Here is a 15,778-nt window from a genome sequence, read left to right on the forward strand (position 1 = left end):
TTCCCACCCGGTGGGTCCTGGGATGACTGCTCTTCGGCTGGATTTGATGTGTGAATTTCAGGAGGCTGTGGGCACTCATTCATCCTCACCCTTGAGATTAATTCCGGGTACCGACACAGGAGACACTGAGGCTCAGAGGCAGGCGCCGTTCCTCCCTGAGCGAGCTCTCACAGGAAGTCCTGAGTACACATAGGCTTTGCGGTTTAGACCTCAGAGCTTCCTGCCAGATCTTGACAAGGTTTAGCAAGTCTAAGAAGCCAGGAGAAGGAGGGCGGACGGGACCACAAACATGGCACCAAACATTTCAAAGCAGGTGCCTGTTCACTGCCTATTGTTTTAAGACCTTAACTGAAAACCGTTTTTTCTTTCCACTCCCCCCCGCACAGCTAGCACGGCTGCTGGCTGGGGATGGGGGATGACCTTCGCCTTGTGGCCATGTAAGACCCTGGGGACTTGATGCCCCAGAGGTGACTCTGAGCCTGCCCTTTGCTGATGTTTGATAGCCTCACAGCACCTGCGGGAGTCACGATTCCCTTCCTACCAAGGATGATTCTACAGACCGCTGTGACTATGTCTGAGCCGTCAAGGAAGTAAGACCCAAACGATTACGTTTGCTGGTGCCTCTTGGTCCCAGTTTGCATGTAGAGGTTTCAATGCATTAGACAGATCTACCAATAGCTTGTTGGGCCAGCTTTGCAGCCGAGACCTGGGGAACATGTTCTGGTGGCATGATGCGGGGAGTCGGTGGTCCAGGTGAACCGGGGTGACCAAATATGATCCTGCTGTCACACCACTCAGCCTCTTTCTCACCCAGCAGCTTGCTGCTGCATTTCTTTCTACAATGAGCAGACACTGGGTCAAATCAAAGCTTTTATTTCACTTCTCCCCTTAAGATGGTGGGCAAGTGTTCACTAGGCACAGAAGAAACCCAGCAGTCTCTCTCGGGCAGGTCCGCCGCTTGCAGCGAGCCACAGGGGCGGTGAGACATCTCCTGTCTGTGCATGAGCCCAAGGGGAGGCGAGGAGAGGTCTAGAACTTTGTGCTCGGTGGCCTGTCATCCCGATGCTAGCCCTTGAATTGCTAGCCCTTCCTGGCGTGATGGGGATCTGGGAGGAGGCCAGAGGCTCCAGGTGTCCGTGCACGTGGAGGAGCTGGGAGATGCGGGCACAGCCATGGCCCACAAGCCCAGCGGGCGGTAATCCTAACCGGCAGAATGCACCTGATGCAAGCGCAGGTGCGGATCCTGCGTGGCGGGGAAACTCCACCGTGCCTTCATGGGAAAGAACAATTCCTATCTCTTTGAATTCGAGGAAGGGAACACCATGCCAGGTGACAGAATTACGAGTTTTCAGTGGCCCCGTGGGGAGGTTTCGGTTGAACTCGAGGCCTGGGGAGGGGAGGACCTTTCTGTTGGTGAACTTGTGTGGCCGATGCAGGAGGAGCCTTCTTCTGCGGGTGGTGGTGGACACGGTGGCTTGGAGGCGGGGGCCGAGGACAAGGGGCCTGGGGCCGATGACTAGGTGGTGGAGGAGGCTGGCACATGGCTGGGTTTTGAGGAGCTGCTCCTGGGACCTGGCGGGGCTTCTGGCGTCTTTCCTTGGAGGTTACTCTGCATGTTCTTACCTCCAGCTCTTCATCTGCAACAATAAAACCTCTGAGAATTCTCTTGGTGAGACAGGGTCAAGGTCACGATTTATTGAGTGTACCACCTACCTACGAGATGTCATGCTAACTGTGTGGGGGGAAGCAGTGAGGAAGCAGAAGCCACTCTAACCCTATACAATTTCCAGGTCCTGCAGGAGAGACAGAAGCGCCTACCAGCAGGGTAAAGTGAGAGCCCCAGGCTTTCCGGAACTCAGGGAACCAGAGGCAAAGGGGCAGCTAGAGGCCTGTGTGCCTTTCTGTCCCGGGCATGGAAAGGGCACTCAGATCTCAGATCCCTGCCTCTGGGTTACCCTAGAGACCATGCCCTGAGAGCACCTTGGGGTTAGAGCTCTTAGGATAGGAGCTCCAGAATCAGAGGGGACGTCAGTGACCACCTGCTTTCAGGTGGGTTTCCCTGTGAGCTCTGCCTTTCAGGCAGTTCTTGTTCTAAGACAGCCCTCATTCTGGTGAGGAATATAGGCAACGGGCCCTTTAGCCCTCAGAAACTTGCTAGTTTCTTAGAAATTCATAAGCAAGCCCCATCCTCTTGGGCTTGGGAGGACAAGAATTTCTTGGCCTATCACCCCTCTGGGATTTTCCATGATATGTGACTGCAGTCCACGAAGACGGGCCCACAACTCCTAAAAATGTGGTTATTCCTTTGATGTTTTAAAACTACAAGGCGGGGGGTAGGCGGGGGTGCCTGGGCTCAGTGGGTTAAAGCCCTGCCTTCAGCTCAGGTCATGATCTCAGGGTCCTGGGATCAAGCCCCACATTGGGCTCTCTGCTCGATGGGGAGCCTGCTTCCCCCTCTCTCTCTGCCTGCCTCTCTGCCTACTTGTGATCCCTGTCAAATAAATAAACAAAATCTTAAAAAAAAAAAAAAACTACATAGGGAATGCATGAGGAGACTCAGTTTCTCTAGGCCTGAAGGGCCCCTCTGGCCCTCCAGCCTCTGCTGGGCTCCAAGGACGGTGTCCCACTCCCTCTGTCCAAAGCCATCCTTGCAGGGCTCCCGAGGGAGTTAGGAAGAGAATGTTCTCCTGGGGCCCGTGAAGTGTCCCTTGTGTTGACATGGGCATGTTCAGCTTAGGAGCCCTGGTCCTCTCAGAATATGGCTCTGTAATTTCTGGTGAGGATGTCAGGGGCACAGCCTCCTCTGAGCGCTGGAAATCCAGGCCTTAGGCAGTTTCCACATGAAGACTCAGAGTCCAACAATGTGGCTGTGACACAGGAGGGCCACAGTGCTCTAAGCACAAAAGGTAAAGGGCACGGAAAGAGAAAAACACATCCTCTACGCCATCTCTGATGCCCCGAGGAAAGTGAGGGCAGGCCGGGAAGCTGTGGAGAGGACTCTGACCCCGACTGAGTCCAGTTCCCCGCCATGTGGTTTTGGAGAAGCCGCCCTCATTGCCTCTAAGGCGAGCTCGGGCTGCCCATTTGCTTGGGACTCTGTTCACCCCCTCTTCTGTACATTTGTCCTTCACGCATTTATTGCCCACCTTCTAGATTTAGGAGCCATTGCTAAGTAGCAGCAATGGCTTGGATACAAGACAGTGACCGGACAAGATACTTGCCCTCAGGAAGCCTAAAATCAAAGGACCGGAACCAGGACTGCGAACCACAATATCAGTCTCTGGTAAGAGCCCAGAGTCACCAGAGAGGTGCAGACAGAGTCTCATGAGCTCTGGGGGGAGGAGTTGAGTACGGCCAAGCGGCCGAGCCCCCGGGCTGTATTGCACAGACAGGTGAGCTGTGGTTCTCAGCAGCCTGCCTGGCAGAGCAGGACCGGGGAAGGGCCCAGCATGCCCACCCTGGTCACGGCAGCCACTGCCCAAATGTCTGCTCCTGGGAATTAATCCAGGCCTAGTGTTCTCCTTCATCTCACCTCCTGGTTCTGCACCCAGGGCCCAGGCTAGGGTGAAGCGAGTAAGGGAGCCAGGGCACAAAATGGAAGGGCACTCACTTCTAGGGGTGAGCAAGGGCAGAGTAGGGGCTGAGGGTGATGGTCTCCTTCAATGGCATGGAACTCCTTGTTTGTCTCACCCTAGTCCTGACTCAGCCCACTGGCCATAGGACGTGGGGGAAATCATTTAACCACAGCGAGCTTAAATTTTCTCATCTGTATGAGTATTATCTATCTCAGAAGATGACTTGGGAAGTTGGATACAATAATGAATGCAAAGCATTATATTGCAGAGGTTAGTCCCTGGCCCAAGTGATCGCTTTGTCAATGTGAGCTAATTATCGTGTTGAAAGCTGGGATTGCCTTGTCACCGTCTTTGAGGACTATGTGATCATTGACCCTCAGGCAATAGAGAAAGGGCTTTTGCAAGGGGACTTGGACAGAAAATAGCCTGAACAGGGCACAGAGGCGAGGGAGCCCTGGGTGCCCACAGGACTAACAAGGAATTCTGCTCCATGCGGACAGAGTACTGGAAAGATGGCAGTGGGAACACGGCGCCACACTGGGGGCAGTGACCCGAAGGGGACCCAAGGTGAGAAGTCTGAAGTAAGGAAGCCAAGTCCAAAGAGAGCCTAAGACCACCTCTGCCTGGGCAAGTTCAGCCCAGGTCCTTGTTTGGGTGGTGCTGCAGGCCACCGGCGTGGGCATCCTGGGCCTTCTCTAGGGGGAGACCCAGAGTGAGAGGACCCAGTCCTGCTGGGAATGTCAGATTGCACAGAATCCGAGGGGACTGCTTTTCTGGCTGCCTGTCTTGCTGTGGCTGGATGTACCCTGCAGGGCCCACCTGCAGCATGGGGTCCTGGCACCCCCAGAGTCTGCAGGGACACCTCCTGTGCCATTCTCTGAACTCACTGTCTTGGGTGGCCTGTGCTCTAGGAGCCAGCTCCCTACTTATGAGCATGACATTTTCATTCTTGCTGGGTTGTTGGATAGGCCTGATTTGAGGAAGAAACAGTCCCAGCACCAGCACATCCTCTCTGAGCACCAAATTGAAAAAGGGGGTATAAGTCCCTGGTTTTAGACCATATGTGTCCTGTGGGCCCCAGAAATTTTGCCTGTGTTCCTAGGAGCGTGGTTCTGAACACACCTTGCCCCCCTCGACCCCCACCTAAAGGGAGGAAGAGATGTTTGCTTATGTTTTGAAGCCAATCATTCTACCCACGTAGAGATGTGTGGTTCATTCAAAATATGTCCACCCACGTAGAGATGTGTGGTTCATTCAAAATATGTCCACACAGGGCTTCAACCAAGCCAGCCTTGGTGGTGGATTCCAAGGGGCCAAGCAGGATCCAGCTTCTCAATGTTCTTCCACTGTCACCACGGAGAATTTGTTTTTCAAAGATCAAGCTAACCAGAGAATGGAAAAACCTGTAACTGCCGGTTATAACCCTTGACATTCTGAAACTCCCCATCTCCATCATCTTCCTTATAGACTTACAGTGTCATCCCCATGAGTTGTTTCCACGGGGATTTTGCCCTGGGCCTGCTATGGGACAGAAGCGGGGGACCTTACCATGTCTCCTATCATTCTGTTTTCTCCTCTTGTTGATGTAGAAAATGAGTAGTATCACAAAGACGAAGAAGATGAGACCTCCTCCACAGATGCCAACGATAAGATAGATGTCCAGAACCTTCTCTGCAAGAGGGACAGAAATGGACAGAGGTGAGGGGCCTAGGCTGAGGGGCTATTTCATGGCTCTGGCCAAGGACTCCCACCTCCCACGTGAAGGAGATAAAAGAGCTTCCTGGGGCTTTTCCACCTCAGAAAAGCCAAACTCAAGAAGGCTGTCAGTTGTGTTGATCTCTGAAAGGGCACGGAGTCTGGGATAAGCCCCCCAGATGGCTCCTGGGGTGGGGGGCTGCTGCTCTGCTCTAGAAATGCCAAATTCTTCATGTGCTGGGCGTTGCCCATCACCCTCTGCCCCCCTCTCAAGGAGCATGTCACAGAAGTTTCGCTCTGAGAAGGAGTTGAAGGACAATCAAAGGACACTTTGCAGACCTTCAGTTGCCACACCTCAATGAGGATAACCACTCAGTGTACAGAGAAATGGGTTTGAAGCCATTGCCTCTTCTAGGCAGGAGCTGTGTGAACTTTGGCAAGCTACTCCACCTCTCTGAGCCTGTTCCATTGGGCATACAAAGGAGATCAGGAAACTTGCATCACAGGGTGGCTGTTGGAGGTCAATCAGATAATGGATGTGAAAGTGCTTTGTAAACTGTAAAACAACACACAGAGGCGAGTTCTGGATCTTAGTAAAGCTCTGTGCACCAGTGTTTCTGAGAGCTGTGTCCTCAGGAGAGGGACTGGGCTGCCTGCCCTTGGTGAGTCAAGCGCAGTTAGAGAGGCCGCAGCTGGGGCCGGGTGTCAGGGGACTCGTGCATCTGGCGGACAAAGTGGAGCTCAGCCAGCATCAGAAGGAAACCCTCTTCCAGCCAAACATCCCTCGGAAGACCCTGATACATGCAAATCCCAGAATGAGCCCTGGGAGTAAGCCAGAGGGCCCAACACCAAACCAAACAGATTTTCCGACAGCAACAGTCTGTTAATTCTCACTTTCGTTCCTCATCTTATTTCCTCTCTGCTCCACTCTCGGCCTGCAAGTCACACAACCTCCCCTGCTCTGTGGACAGAGGTGCCTCCATTGGAACATTCTATGGGACCAAGAAAGCACTGGGGTCCTTGAAGGCTCTGCAGGCTGGAGCCAGGGGCTGCAGGAGTCTCTCTCCGGCTGACCTTCCCAGGGTCTGACCTGGTGGGAATAGGTCAGAGAGCACGGTCTGGGCCATGCAGCCTCCGCTCAACTCCTCTGAGTCCTCACACCGGGGGGCCCCACACCTCTGTCTGGGGGCACTCATGGAAGTGGTGGCACGCCTCACACTGTCCATTCACAGGTCTGTCCCGCAGGGCCCTCCACGGCACCTGGGGTGCTCTCGGCAGGGAACATTCCGGCTGGGTCAGAGGAAGCTGGGGCTCCATCATTCAAAACCACATCCTCACCATCTCTAAATCCAAGCCTACAACTTCCTGCATGCCTTCATGGAGGTGATGCCCCCATGAGTCCACGTAAGGTGGTCTTTCTGTATCCATTCCTGCTCCTCCCTCAGTGCCTTGGTTTCAAGGATATGCTCGCTTTTGCTGAGTCAAATGGGTGATCTTTTCCTTGCCTCTCCCTGACTTGGACCGTGTAGGTGATCCCTTTGAGGGTCTTCAAAAGCACGTGCCCCTCCCCCACCCCCCACCCCCATCCCTGATGCACAGAGATTTCTATACTGGTGGGATCTGGTTAGAATAAACATGAAGAAATGGGTTGCCAAATAAACCACAGGAAATGCAGTTACATTTGAATTTCGGATAAACAATGAATAACTTTTAGTAGAAGTATGTCCTTCCCGGAAGGGAGAAAAGAGCCCGTGAAGTCAAGGAAGGGCAGCTTTGCTCACTGCGCCTTCATGAGGGGGGGTTATGGAGTCATGGCTGGTGGGCTGACATGGGGGGTGAAATGATGTCCCTCTAAGCGTGCAATGGGCAGCCTCCAGCCCCCCGGTATTCCCATCTTTGTGCAATCCCCTCCTATGCACATAGGCTGAGTCGCTCCTGAAGAACAGAATATGGCAGAAGTAATGGGATAGTACCCCTGAGACTAAGTTACAAATAGACCTTGGCGTTTGCCTCATGCACTCCCTCAGGCTCTCTCTTAACCTGCCCTGAGGACAGCTAGTAGCCACATTGTGAGGCGGCCTGACGGTCCCTGAGAGCAAGCCCTGATGTGGGTCCTCCCCACGCAGAGCCTGGACCCAGCCCACCTGACTGTGGTCCCGGCCGGCCTCCTGACTGCAGCCGCCTGTAAGGGCCACAACTCCCCGGGGAAGACTCTCCCAGACTCATGACTCACAGAAACTGCAAGACAGTCTCTGGTGTTTTAAGCCACCAACAAAGATAATTTGTTGTGCAGTGGCAGATAACTCCTTCAAGGCCTATATAAGAAAGCCTCACGTCTGATTCCATACCAGCTCCAGGGCTGTTTCCTGAGGTAACTCAGCAGCCATAGTCCCTGTAGAATCTCAGGGCCTCTGGCTGAGGAACTACTTTTCTGTGTTCAGTCTCCCTTCAGAAGGGTTAAGCAGACAGAGTGCCAGATGAGGAAACTGAGGGATCATGGGGTTCATTCTCTTTGTGGACCAGGAGGCTGAAACCCAGAGAGGGGAAGGAACTCGGACAAGGTAATCCCACTGAATTTGGACAGACATGAACTAGAAGTCCAGGCCTCTGGTTCCCAGAGCTCCCCCTACGACAGGCTGCCTCTCAAACTTTACTTCCGGGACTCATGTCAAGCAGGACTCTGGGGGATGAGCTTACACTCCTGGGTTTCAGGACTTCCTGACGTGGGGCTGTCAGCTCTATGGCAAGAGGAACATTGTCTCACCGTGTCCACCATCCTCCTTGGCCTTGAGCTCATCCTCTCTCCATGCCTCTCACTTCTGGATTTCTACTCTGGCTCCTGATAGGAGGTACTGCCCATCACCCCTCCAGAAAGCAATCTTTTTTGCTCCCTTTTCCATCATTATCCTGGGAGTCACAATCCTGGTCATTGACTACCTGAGGGACCTCGGGCAAATCAATTGACCTCTCTGGGAAATGGGGGTTTGCATGAGATAACCTCTATAGCTCTTTCTAGCTCTTCAACTGGGCAATTCTTTCTCCCAGAAGAGGATCTTTGTAATTCTCCAAGGTGACATGATGCTCCATGGAGCCCACGATGGGTAACCATAGAAGACCACCTTCTGTCTCCTCCAAGGCTTCCCTTAGAGGTTTCTAGAAGGAAGTGTGTTCTCAGTTCTCACCCTGAACCCAGGCTGCCTCCCAGCCTGGAGACCCAGGCACTAGAGTGAGTCTCCGCCCTGGACCTGGTAGACTGTGTTTGCCAACTGAGCTCAGGATTTCTGACCAGTGCTTGCCACGCACCTGAACAATTGATGGTCATCGTTCTGCTGTGCTCACTGACTTTGTTCCTGGCCGTGCAGTTGAATAACATACTCTGTTTGGTCATCCACCTGTTCGTGGCAATCTTTCGAGAAATAGTTCTGGCCATAGCATTATCTAACGGTCTATTATCTAGATGCAGCATTAATTCGGGGTCAGTGCCGCTTCTTATCTCACAGGTCAGGCTCCTATTGATACAAGTCCAGAACATCACAGGTTCTGAAACCGCCTCTGGGGGAAAAAAAAAAAGATCCAGTTCATATTAGCTAATTTTCCGATTTTAATAGACATACGTATTAATAGAGGTGGGGAATGGAGTTAGTTTGGGACCAGGGAACAGTTTCCAAGACCACTAGCTATTTTTAAAAATCCTTTTTCTTTTTTTGATACAGCACATTCAGCACATTTTTTTTTGTGAAGTTCACAGCTACAGTACATGAGTAAAAAAAAAAAATATATATATATATATACACACACACACACACACATATATATATATATATCTCGCAAGTGTTTATGTGCTATTTTATACCTTAAAATGTTTTCATTTACATGATATCATTTAATCCTAACAAGCAGAAGAGGTTTGATGTTTTCTTGCCATTTACAGAGGTCATACCCAAGACCTGGGGTTAAATGGTGGACTAAGAGCAACCACTAATAAAGGACAGATTGGGGAGGAGCCCTCTCCTCCAAGTCCAAGTTCAGTAGCATGGGTACAGTGGTTAACATGTCCTGATCCCCACAAGCCCGAGTCACGGGCAATGCTTCAAAGCAGCATAGGAACCCTAGCCTGGAGGCATCATTCCATGTGTGGTCTGGGATCTTGGTCCCAAACGAACCCCACCCCCACTCATCCAGTTCTTGGAAGCAGAGGGCCGGGCTGGGATGAGTGGGCACCAGCCCCTTTCCCCACCCAAAGCTGCTCTGCCCCTTACTGTGCCTCAGCAGACCTTAGGACCTTATCTGTAAGAGATGGATAATAAGGAAGACATGCCCCGGCTGTCCTAACAGGGACAACATGTGACAGAACCCTGGGCAAATCGTTAGGTACTGACATTATTGGTGGCCACTGTTATGTTCATAATCCCAAACTCCCTGTCTCTCTTTTTCTGACACCATAATATGCCAAGGGTGTGGCATGAAAGACAAAGCCCTTGGCTTCAGACGGGCCCATCCAAATCCTAACTCTATCACTTCTTAGCTAGCATGACCTTCTCCTTTTTGTTCTCCTCTGTCCTCCATATAACCCTTACTTTCCCCGGGCTTGCCACCTTTCTCTCAATTTCTCTCCATTCATTATGCAGCCAGATGGCTTCTTTTTCAATGACTCTCTTCCTCCCTGCCTTCCAGACAATGTATCTTCTCCATGAATTTTCCCATCAGATTTCATTTCTGCCCTAGTATATCTGCATGTAGAAATTCATTTTTCTTCCCATCCCAAGATTCTGTGTGATCCAAAATGAAGAAGATGGAGAGTTTACAAGGCAGTCAGTATAGAGTCTAGGGGTCAAATCGAGGTATTTACTTGCCTCTTCAAAATGGAAAGAATCTTTTTTCTATTTATAATGGTGACATCCAATCATTGTAAAGATTGATCAGATGCAACAAAATGTTTCAAGATTAAAAATCACATGCAAGGGCGCCTGGGTGGCTCAGTCAGTTAAGCGTCTGCCTTTGGCTCAGGTCATGATCTCAGGGTTCTAGGATCAAGCCCCACATCGGTCTCCCTGCTTATCAGTTTGCTTCTCCCCCTGCCCCTCCCCCTGCCCCTCCCCCTACTCATGTGCTCGCTCTCTCTCTCAAATAAAAGAATCTTTTTAAAAAAATCACAAGCAATTCTACTACCAGAGCCAATAATTCTTAATATTTTTATGTATATCCTTACAAGGTGATTTCTATATATAATACCCATATAAGTAATGTTTTTAAAACTAAAACTGGATCATGATTTTGTAGTCTGCATACTTCCTCCTTACTGATGATCTATTGTGAAATTCCTTTATGAGCATCGATAAATATTCACCTCTACCATCTTTTTAAATGATGTATTCTTAATTTAATGAATAAGTCTGTAACCACTGGGGACTTTGCAATCCTTTCCAGCATTTCACTAATATAAGCCACACGGCAATGAGCAGGCTCTTGAAGCCATGTCTTTGGACAAGCTCTCTGTAAGGTGGCTTCCCGGAAGGGGCATGGCTGGATCAAGGGAGGGCACATCACATCGATGAGAACTCCTTAGTTCTAGGTTGTTAGGATTTACTCATTCTTCCCCTAACACATGCTTTTAAGAGGGTTTCCAGTGCCTCTTCCGCCAGCGGCAGCAGCGCCCTCATTAAGGAGATAGGGGTACAGAGACCAAAGCTACGAAAAGCATGAAGAAACAGGGGTGGGGGAGGGCACTGGCACTGCTCAATGGGTATTGGGTCCGAGGTGCTGGGATCTTTGCTTAGCTGTCTCATTGAATGTCCCGTGGAGTAATTATTACAAAGAGCAGACTCAGAGCAGACATGTGGCAAGTCATGGGGACCAGACCACACACTGAATTAAGATGCTGTGTGACATTGGCACACACAGACACACACACAGACACACGCTCAGCAGGTGGCTGTTGTGTCACAGAAAGATCTCTGTCTTTGGGCCAAGGAATGTGGAGTTTATTCTGGGGGTAATGAAAATGTTCTAGTCAATTGTGTGCCAGTTGCACAACTCTGTGAATATACCAGAAGCCATTGAATTGTACACTTTAAGTGGGTGAACTTCTGGTATGTGAATTCTATCTCACTAAAGCTGTTCCAGGGGGGGGGAAAAAAAGTCACCACCCTTGTTAAGACAAGCCCTGGATTTGTACCCTGACTCTGCTCCTGTCAAGCTGTGAGACTTGGGAGAAGTCACTTCTGTGTCCCTGTAGATAATAAGAGGATAATAACAACTAGCTCTGGGGATTGTCAGGAACCTTAAGTAAGATTGTGGAGCAAAGCACTTGACACCAAGCTGGTAAGCCCTTATCACTGCCTTACTAGACAAGACATGTGAGGCTTATGTTCCAGAAGGGAACACTGGAGCCCATATGGACAGGAGTCATGAGATCTGGGTTCCCAGAGCCTGTAAGCAGCCCTCTTCCAGCTCCATTCTCAGTCCCGCCCCATTTCTGGAATGTGCTCTCCATTCAAGGTTGCGGGGGACTAGGGTACCAAGAGCTGTCATTTGCCCCTGGAACGGGCACATCAGGGATCGCTGGAGCGGAGGCTGCTGCCAGGCCCATGTGCTGAGAGCAGGGCTGGAGGGTGATCCTGGGAGGGGGAAGCAGCCCTGGTTCTAGCTCATTTCCTGTGTGAAGCACAGAAATACTGTTTTTTGCCCACTGAATCTCTGGTTTATGCTCATGCGGGCGTTCCGGTCTCCAGATGCTTCTTCCCCTTCTCACTTCTTCTCACCCCCGGCCAAGTGTTCCTAGACTTTGAACTTCAATGTAATTTCCATTTCACTTTCTCTTCCTAGCCTCCTGCACCCAAACCATCTTGCCCATCCTTTCTCTGCCCAGTGTCCTAGGCATACTCTTGCTTCCTCATGTTGCAGGCACCCCTTATCGACTCCGGGGGCCCTCAGGTTCTGGCTGCCCATTAGGGTCATCTGGGGAGCTTGAGCACTTACTGATGCCCAGGACCCATGCCAGGAAATTCTGATTTGATTGGTCTAGGCTGGGCCCTTGGCCCCGGTAACTTTTCCTAGTCTCTGTTGACTTGAACAGACTACCTGAGTTCGGAATCCCCAAGCAGCGCCCCCGCCCCCACCCCCCACCTCCTTTGGACGGCGGCTGCAGCAGCTCCCTGGCTTGTCTTCAGGACACATGCCTGCTCTCCCAGGGCATCCCATACATATGGCCACACCTGGTGTGTTTTCTACAGAAAGAGCAAAAGTCATCTTCCTCTCTTGATCACCCTGATGGTGAGCAGATCTGAACCAAGGGCTGTTCATCTTTAAATTCATAACTTCCAGCCCCTTCCTGCCATATAATGATTCTTCCAGGGCACCCTGGTTTGAAACGTCTCTGTGGATGGAAGACCTCCTGCTGTCCAGTTAGTCTGCCCCACACCCAGCTTGCTCCTTCCTCATCCTCCCGAAGTGACCACTTTTCCCTTCTGCCCACCTGTTCCTCTCCTCCTGATTGATGCCACCTTAAAGGAGGTTCCACACGCAGATCACATCCCCGTAACCAGTGAGGAGAGCGTTTTAGGCGAAGAGAATTGTGGTTCTATCAGCCGCGTATTTCCCCACGTGGAGACTCCATCTCTTCCACAGGACGGAGCCTTCACTGAGGTAGGAGAGATCCTTAGATCTCTTTTAGGGATCCCCCAAGGCCAAGGTCAGGCTGGACGCATTCCATACATGCTATTCCCCAACTTGCTAAAGGGCACCCAGACTGGGATGGAGGAACTTGGGGAACAAAGACTTACCTTGAATTATCAATCGAAATGTTTTGGTCAAGACATTCTTTCCAATTTTATCATATATAGTAACCTTGTAGGTATCATGGTCCTCTGTCTTTAGCTGTTTAATTCTCAGAGCTCCGTTTGTTGATACATTATATCTTCCAGATGTCTCTTTAAGCATGCCCCCTTTGAGTCGTGCAATCCTGGCTTTTCCGTTGTCCCATAGTATATCATCTATATTGTCATTCATTTGAAAATTAGAAATGTTCAGTTCAAAGTCAAGACCCAGGGTACCCCAGACAATCTTGTGTTCATGGGCTGCACCTATAAAAAGCAAGACAGTTCCTGAGATCTTGAGACGCATGGCCAGAGAAAGTGGGGCCACGACCTCTGACTCTCAGGCTTACTTTAGCATGCTCACTCCATTGGAGACCCATACCAACTCACCTTTGGTAGAGACGACGAAAATCAGAAGGGAGCTGGCTAAGACTTGATAGGCGAGGCTCATCTTTAGGGCTAGTTTCCTTGTTATGACTCTAAGCTCTTCCTGCAAAAGGAACTGAAGTGAGACCAGTGGAATCCACCCTCTGAGAGCTGAACCACGTGCCTCTTTTTTACTTCTTTTACAGTTAGCATAAAACACACAGACACACACACACACTCACACACACACACTCAGCAAACCAACCTGCTGATGGGCTCCTTTACCAAAGCAGGTGTGTTTATCATGCATGGGTGTCTTCTTATCTCATTTTAATCCTCACAACAGTTGGGTGGGTTTTGTTACCCCACCAAAGAGAAAAGGAAGCTAGAGGCTAAGTAAATCACTCAGGATCCCCCTTCGGTTAACAAGGAGCCAAATTTAACCATGCAGACTGCTTCTATCCATTCCCCTATGCTGCCTCCAACAAGGCGTTTTTTACGTTGTTTTTTACGTTCTAAAACAGTTGTTTTTTATGTTCTAAAATTCTTTGTGATTAAAAGGACACATAAATGGACTCTCAGCTGTAAATGCTTGAAATCCCCAGATCTTACAGTCAGCACACACGTTACAACTCCGTTGAAATTCAGTTAGGTAACCTGTTCCCAAGCAAACAAAAATAGAGCTGGGGAATACTATCCAACTACCAGAACGAATCATTCAGAGCATTTATGGTGGTTAATACTACAGATGGTTAAGGAAAGGAAGAGATAAAGAGAAAAGGGGAAATGACAGAGGACTCAGAGGGGAAAAGGGAAGAAATCTGTGATTCAGGGAGAGAAATAAAGTGAGGTATTGGATGCACTCAGAAAAAAAAAAAAAAAAGGCACTGAGAGAGCCAGCCACGGCAAATAGGGACACCCAATGACAGATTTCCAAAGTAAATGTCCAGTTTTGCGCTGGACACAATTGATCACATAAAAATGGGGCATTTATTTATAGGCAAAGAAATGGACAAAGGGAAAAGACATGATGGAAAATATTTGCAATATATATGAAAAATTGTTAATATCCAAGAACATAAATTATACCTATTAGTAAGAAAAAGGAAAACTCAGTTTTTTAAGTGGGCAAATGAACAGTTTGTAGAAGAAATGTTTAATAGAAGAAATGTCAATAAACTTATGAGAGGACATCTAATATAGCCGTGAAATACCATTAGCACCACCAGATTGGCAAAATTAGAAAAGATAATAATTTACATTATTGACCAGATTATAGAAAGAAACGTGCGCCTTCATACAATATTGAAGGGACTATAAAGCCATACATCTTGGGGGATGGAATTTGGCAATTTCTGCTAAACTTCTATGTGTGTATGTGTGTGTGTGTATATATATATATATATATATATATATATATATATATAACACAGTAATTTTAATTTGAGAAATCTGTCCTACACAGATATTTAAATAAATGTGCAAAAATTCTGCTCAAGGATGTCTGTCATAGCATTTTTTTGAAACAGAAAATTGCAAACAACTAAAATGATGGTAGATTCATATTATGAAATATGGTATAATGGTTCAAATAGAATAAAGAAGACCAAAAAGTGACAATTATACTGTATCACATCACCTTATATAATTAGTGTATACATGGAAAAATGTCTGGAAGGATTCATGTGGAACTTTTAACAGTGCTCCTCTTTCAAAACTTAGATGTCAAGGAGGCTGATTCAAAATTTGCACTTTTTACTTTACCATCTTCTGTGAACTCAGAAATCCTGGTAATCAACACATTATTTTTGTAATGAAAAGTTATTTATTTATTTTTAAATAAAGGATACTCCAGACATGCCTGGGTTTTCAAAGTGTATGCAGGGTTGGGGCGCCTGGGTGGCTCAATCAGTTAGGTGTCTGCCTTCAGTTCAGGTCATGATCCCAGGGTCCTGAGATCCAGTTCCACATCAGGCTCCTTGCTCAGTAGGGACGCTGCTTCCCCCTCTCCCTCTGCCGCTCTGGTTGCTTGTACTCTCTCTCTCTGTCAAATAAATAAATTAAATATGCCATTTCCTGACAGCACACGGGAGAAGAATGAGGCACAAACAAGTCAACTGCAAGAGAAAGGGAGCAGGGGACAACAGTAGAAAAGACTGTTGCCCCAAACGACTCCTCAGTCCTGTTTTTATTAGAGACAGACAGTAATCAGAAGAGCGGGAAAAAGCTACACATTAATCATATGCCTTGTAGATAAACAAGAAGGAAGGCAAAATATGTCTGGTCAAGCAGTAAAAGTTTATAGTTGAGCAAGCAGATTCAAAGGAC

The 15,778-nt window shown here is 49.0% G+C and overlaps 1 protein-coding gene across 1 annotated transcript; it reads right to left on the reverse strand.

Moving 5' to 3' along the window:
* Positions 1-857: 857 nt before the first annotated feature.
* On the reverse strand, positions 858-13,553 carry CD2 (CD2 molecule). The gene is made up of 5 exons (XM_032881338.1): positions 13,475-13,553; positions 13,052-13,351; positions 8,574-8,822; positions 5,124-5,246; positions 858-1,637 (listed from the first exon to the last, which is right to left on the reverse strand). Exons 1-5 carry the CDS (start codon positions 13,533-13,535, stop codon positions 1,339-1,341), a joined length of 1,032 nt encoding a protein of 343 aa, XP_032737229.1. The 5' UTR covers positions 13,536-13,553; the 3' UTR covers positions 858-1,338.
* Positions 13,554-15,778: the final 2,225 nt, after the last annotated feature.

The sequence above is a fragment of the Lontra canadensis genome, unplaced genomic scaffold, assembly GCF_010015895.1.
Source record: "Lontra canadensis isolate GAN:19392208 unplaced genomic scaffold, GSC_riverotter_1.0 scaffold75, whole genome shotgun sequence".
Lineage (NCBI taxonomy): Eukaryota > Metazoa > Chordata > Mammalia > Carnivora > Mustelidae > Lontra > Lontra canadensis.

Excerpts from the sequence above, each read along its gene's own strand:
- CD2 (XM_032881338.1), bottom strand. The coding sequence starts at position 13,535 with ATGAGCCTCGCCTATCAAGTCTTAGCCAGCTCCCTTCTGATTTTCGTC. Across the intron at positions 13,352-13,474 it reads TTTCGTCGTCTCTACCAAAG|GTGCAGCCCATGAACACAAG; the intron begins GTGAGTTGGTAT and ends TGCTTTTTATAG. Across the intron at positions 5,247-8,573 it reads GATGACCATCAATTGTTCAG|AGAAGGTTCTGGACATCTAT; the intron begins GTGCGTGGCAAG and ends TCCCTCTTGCAG.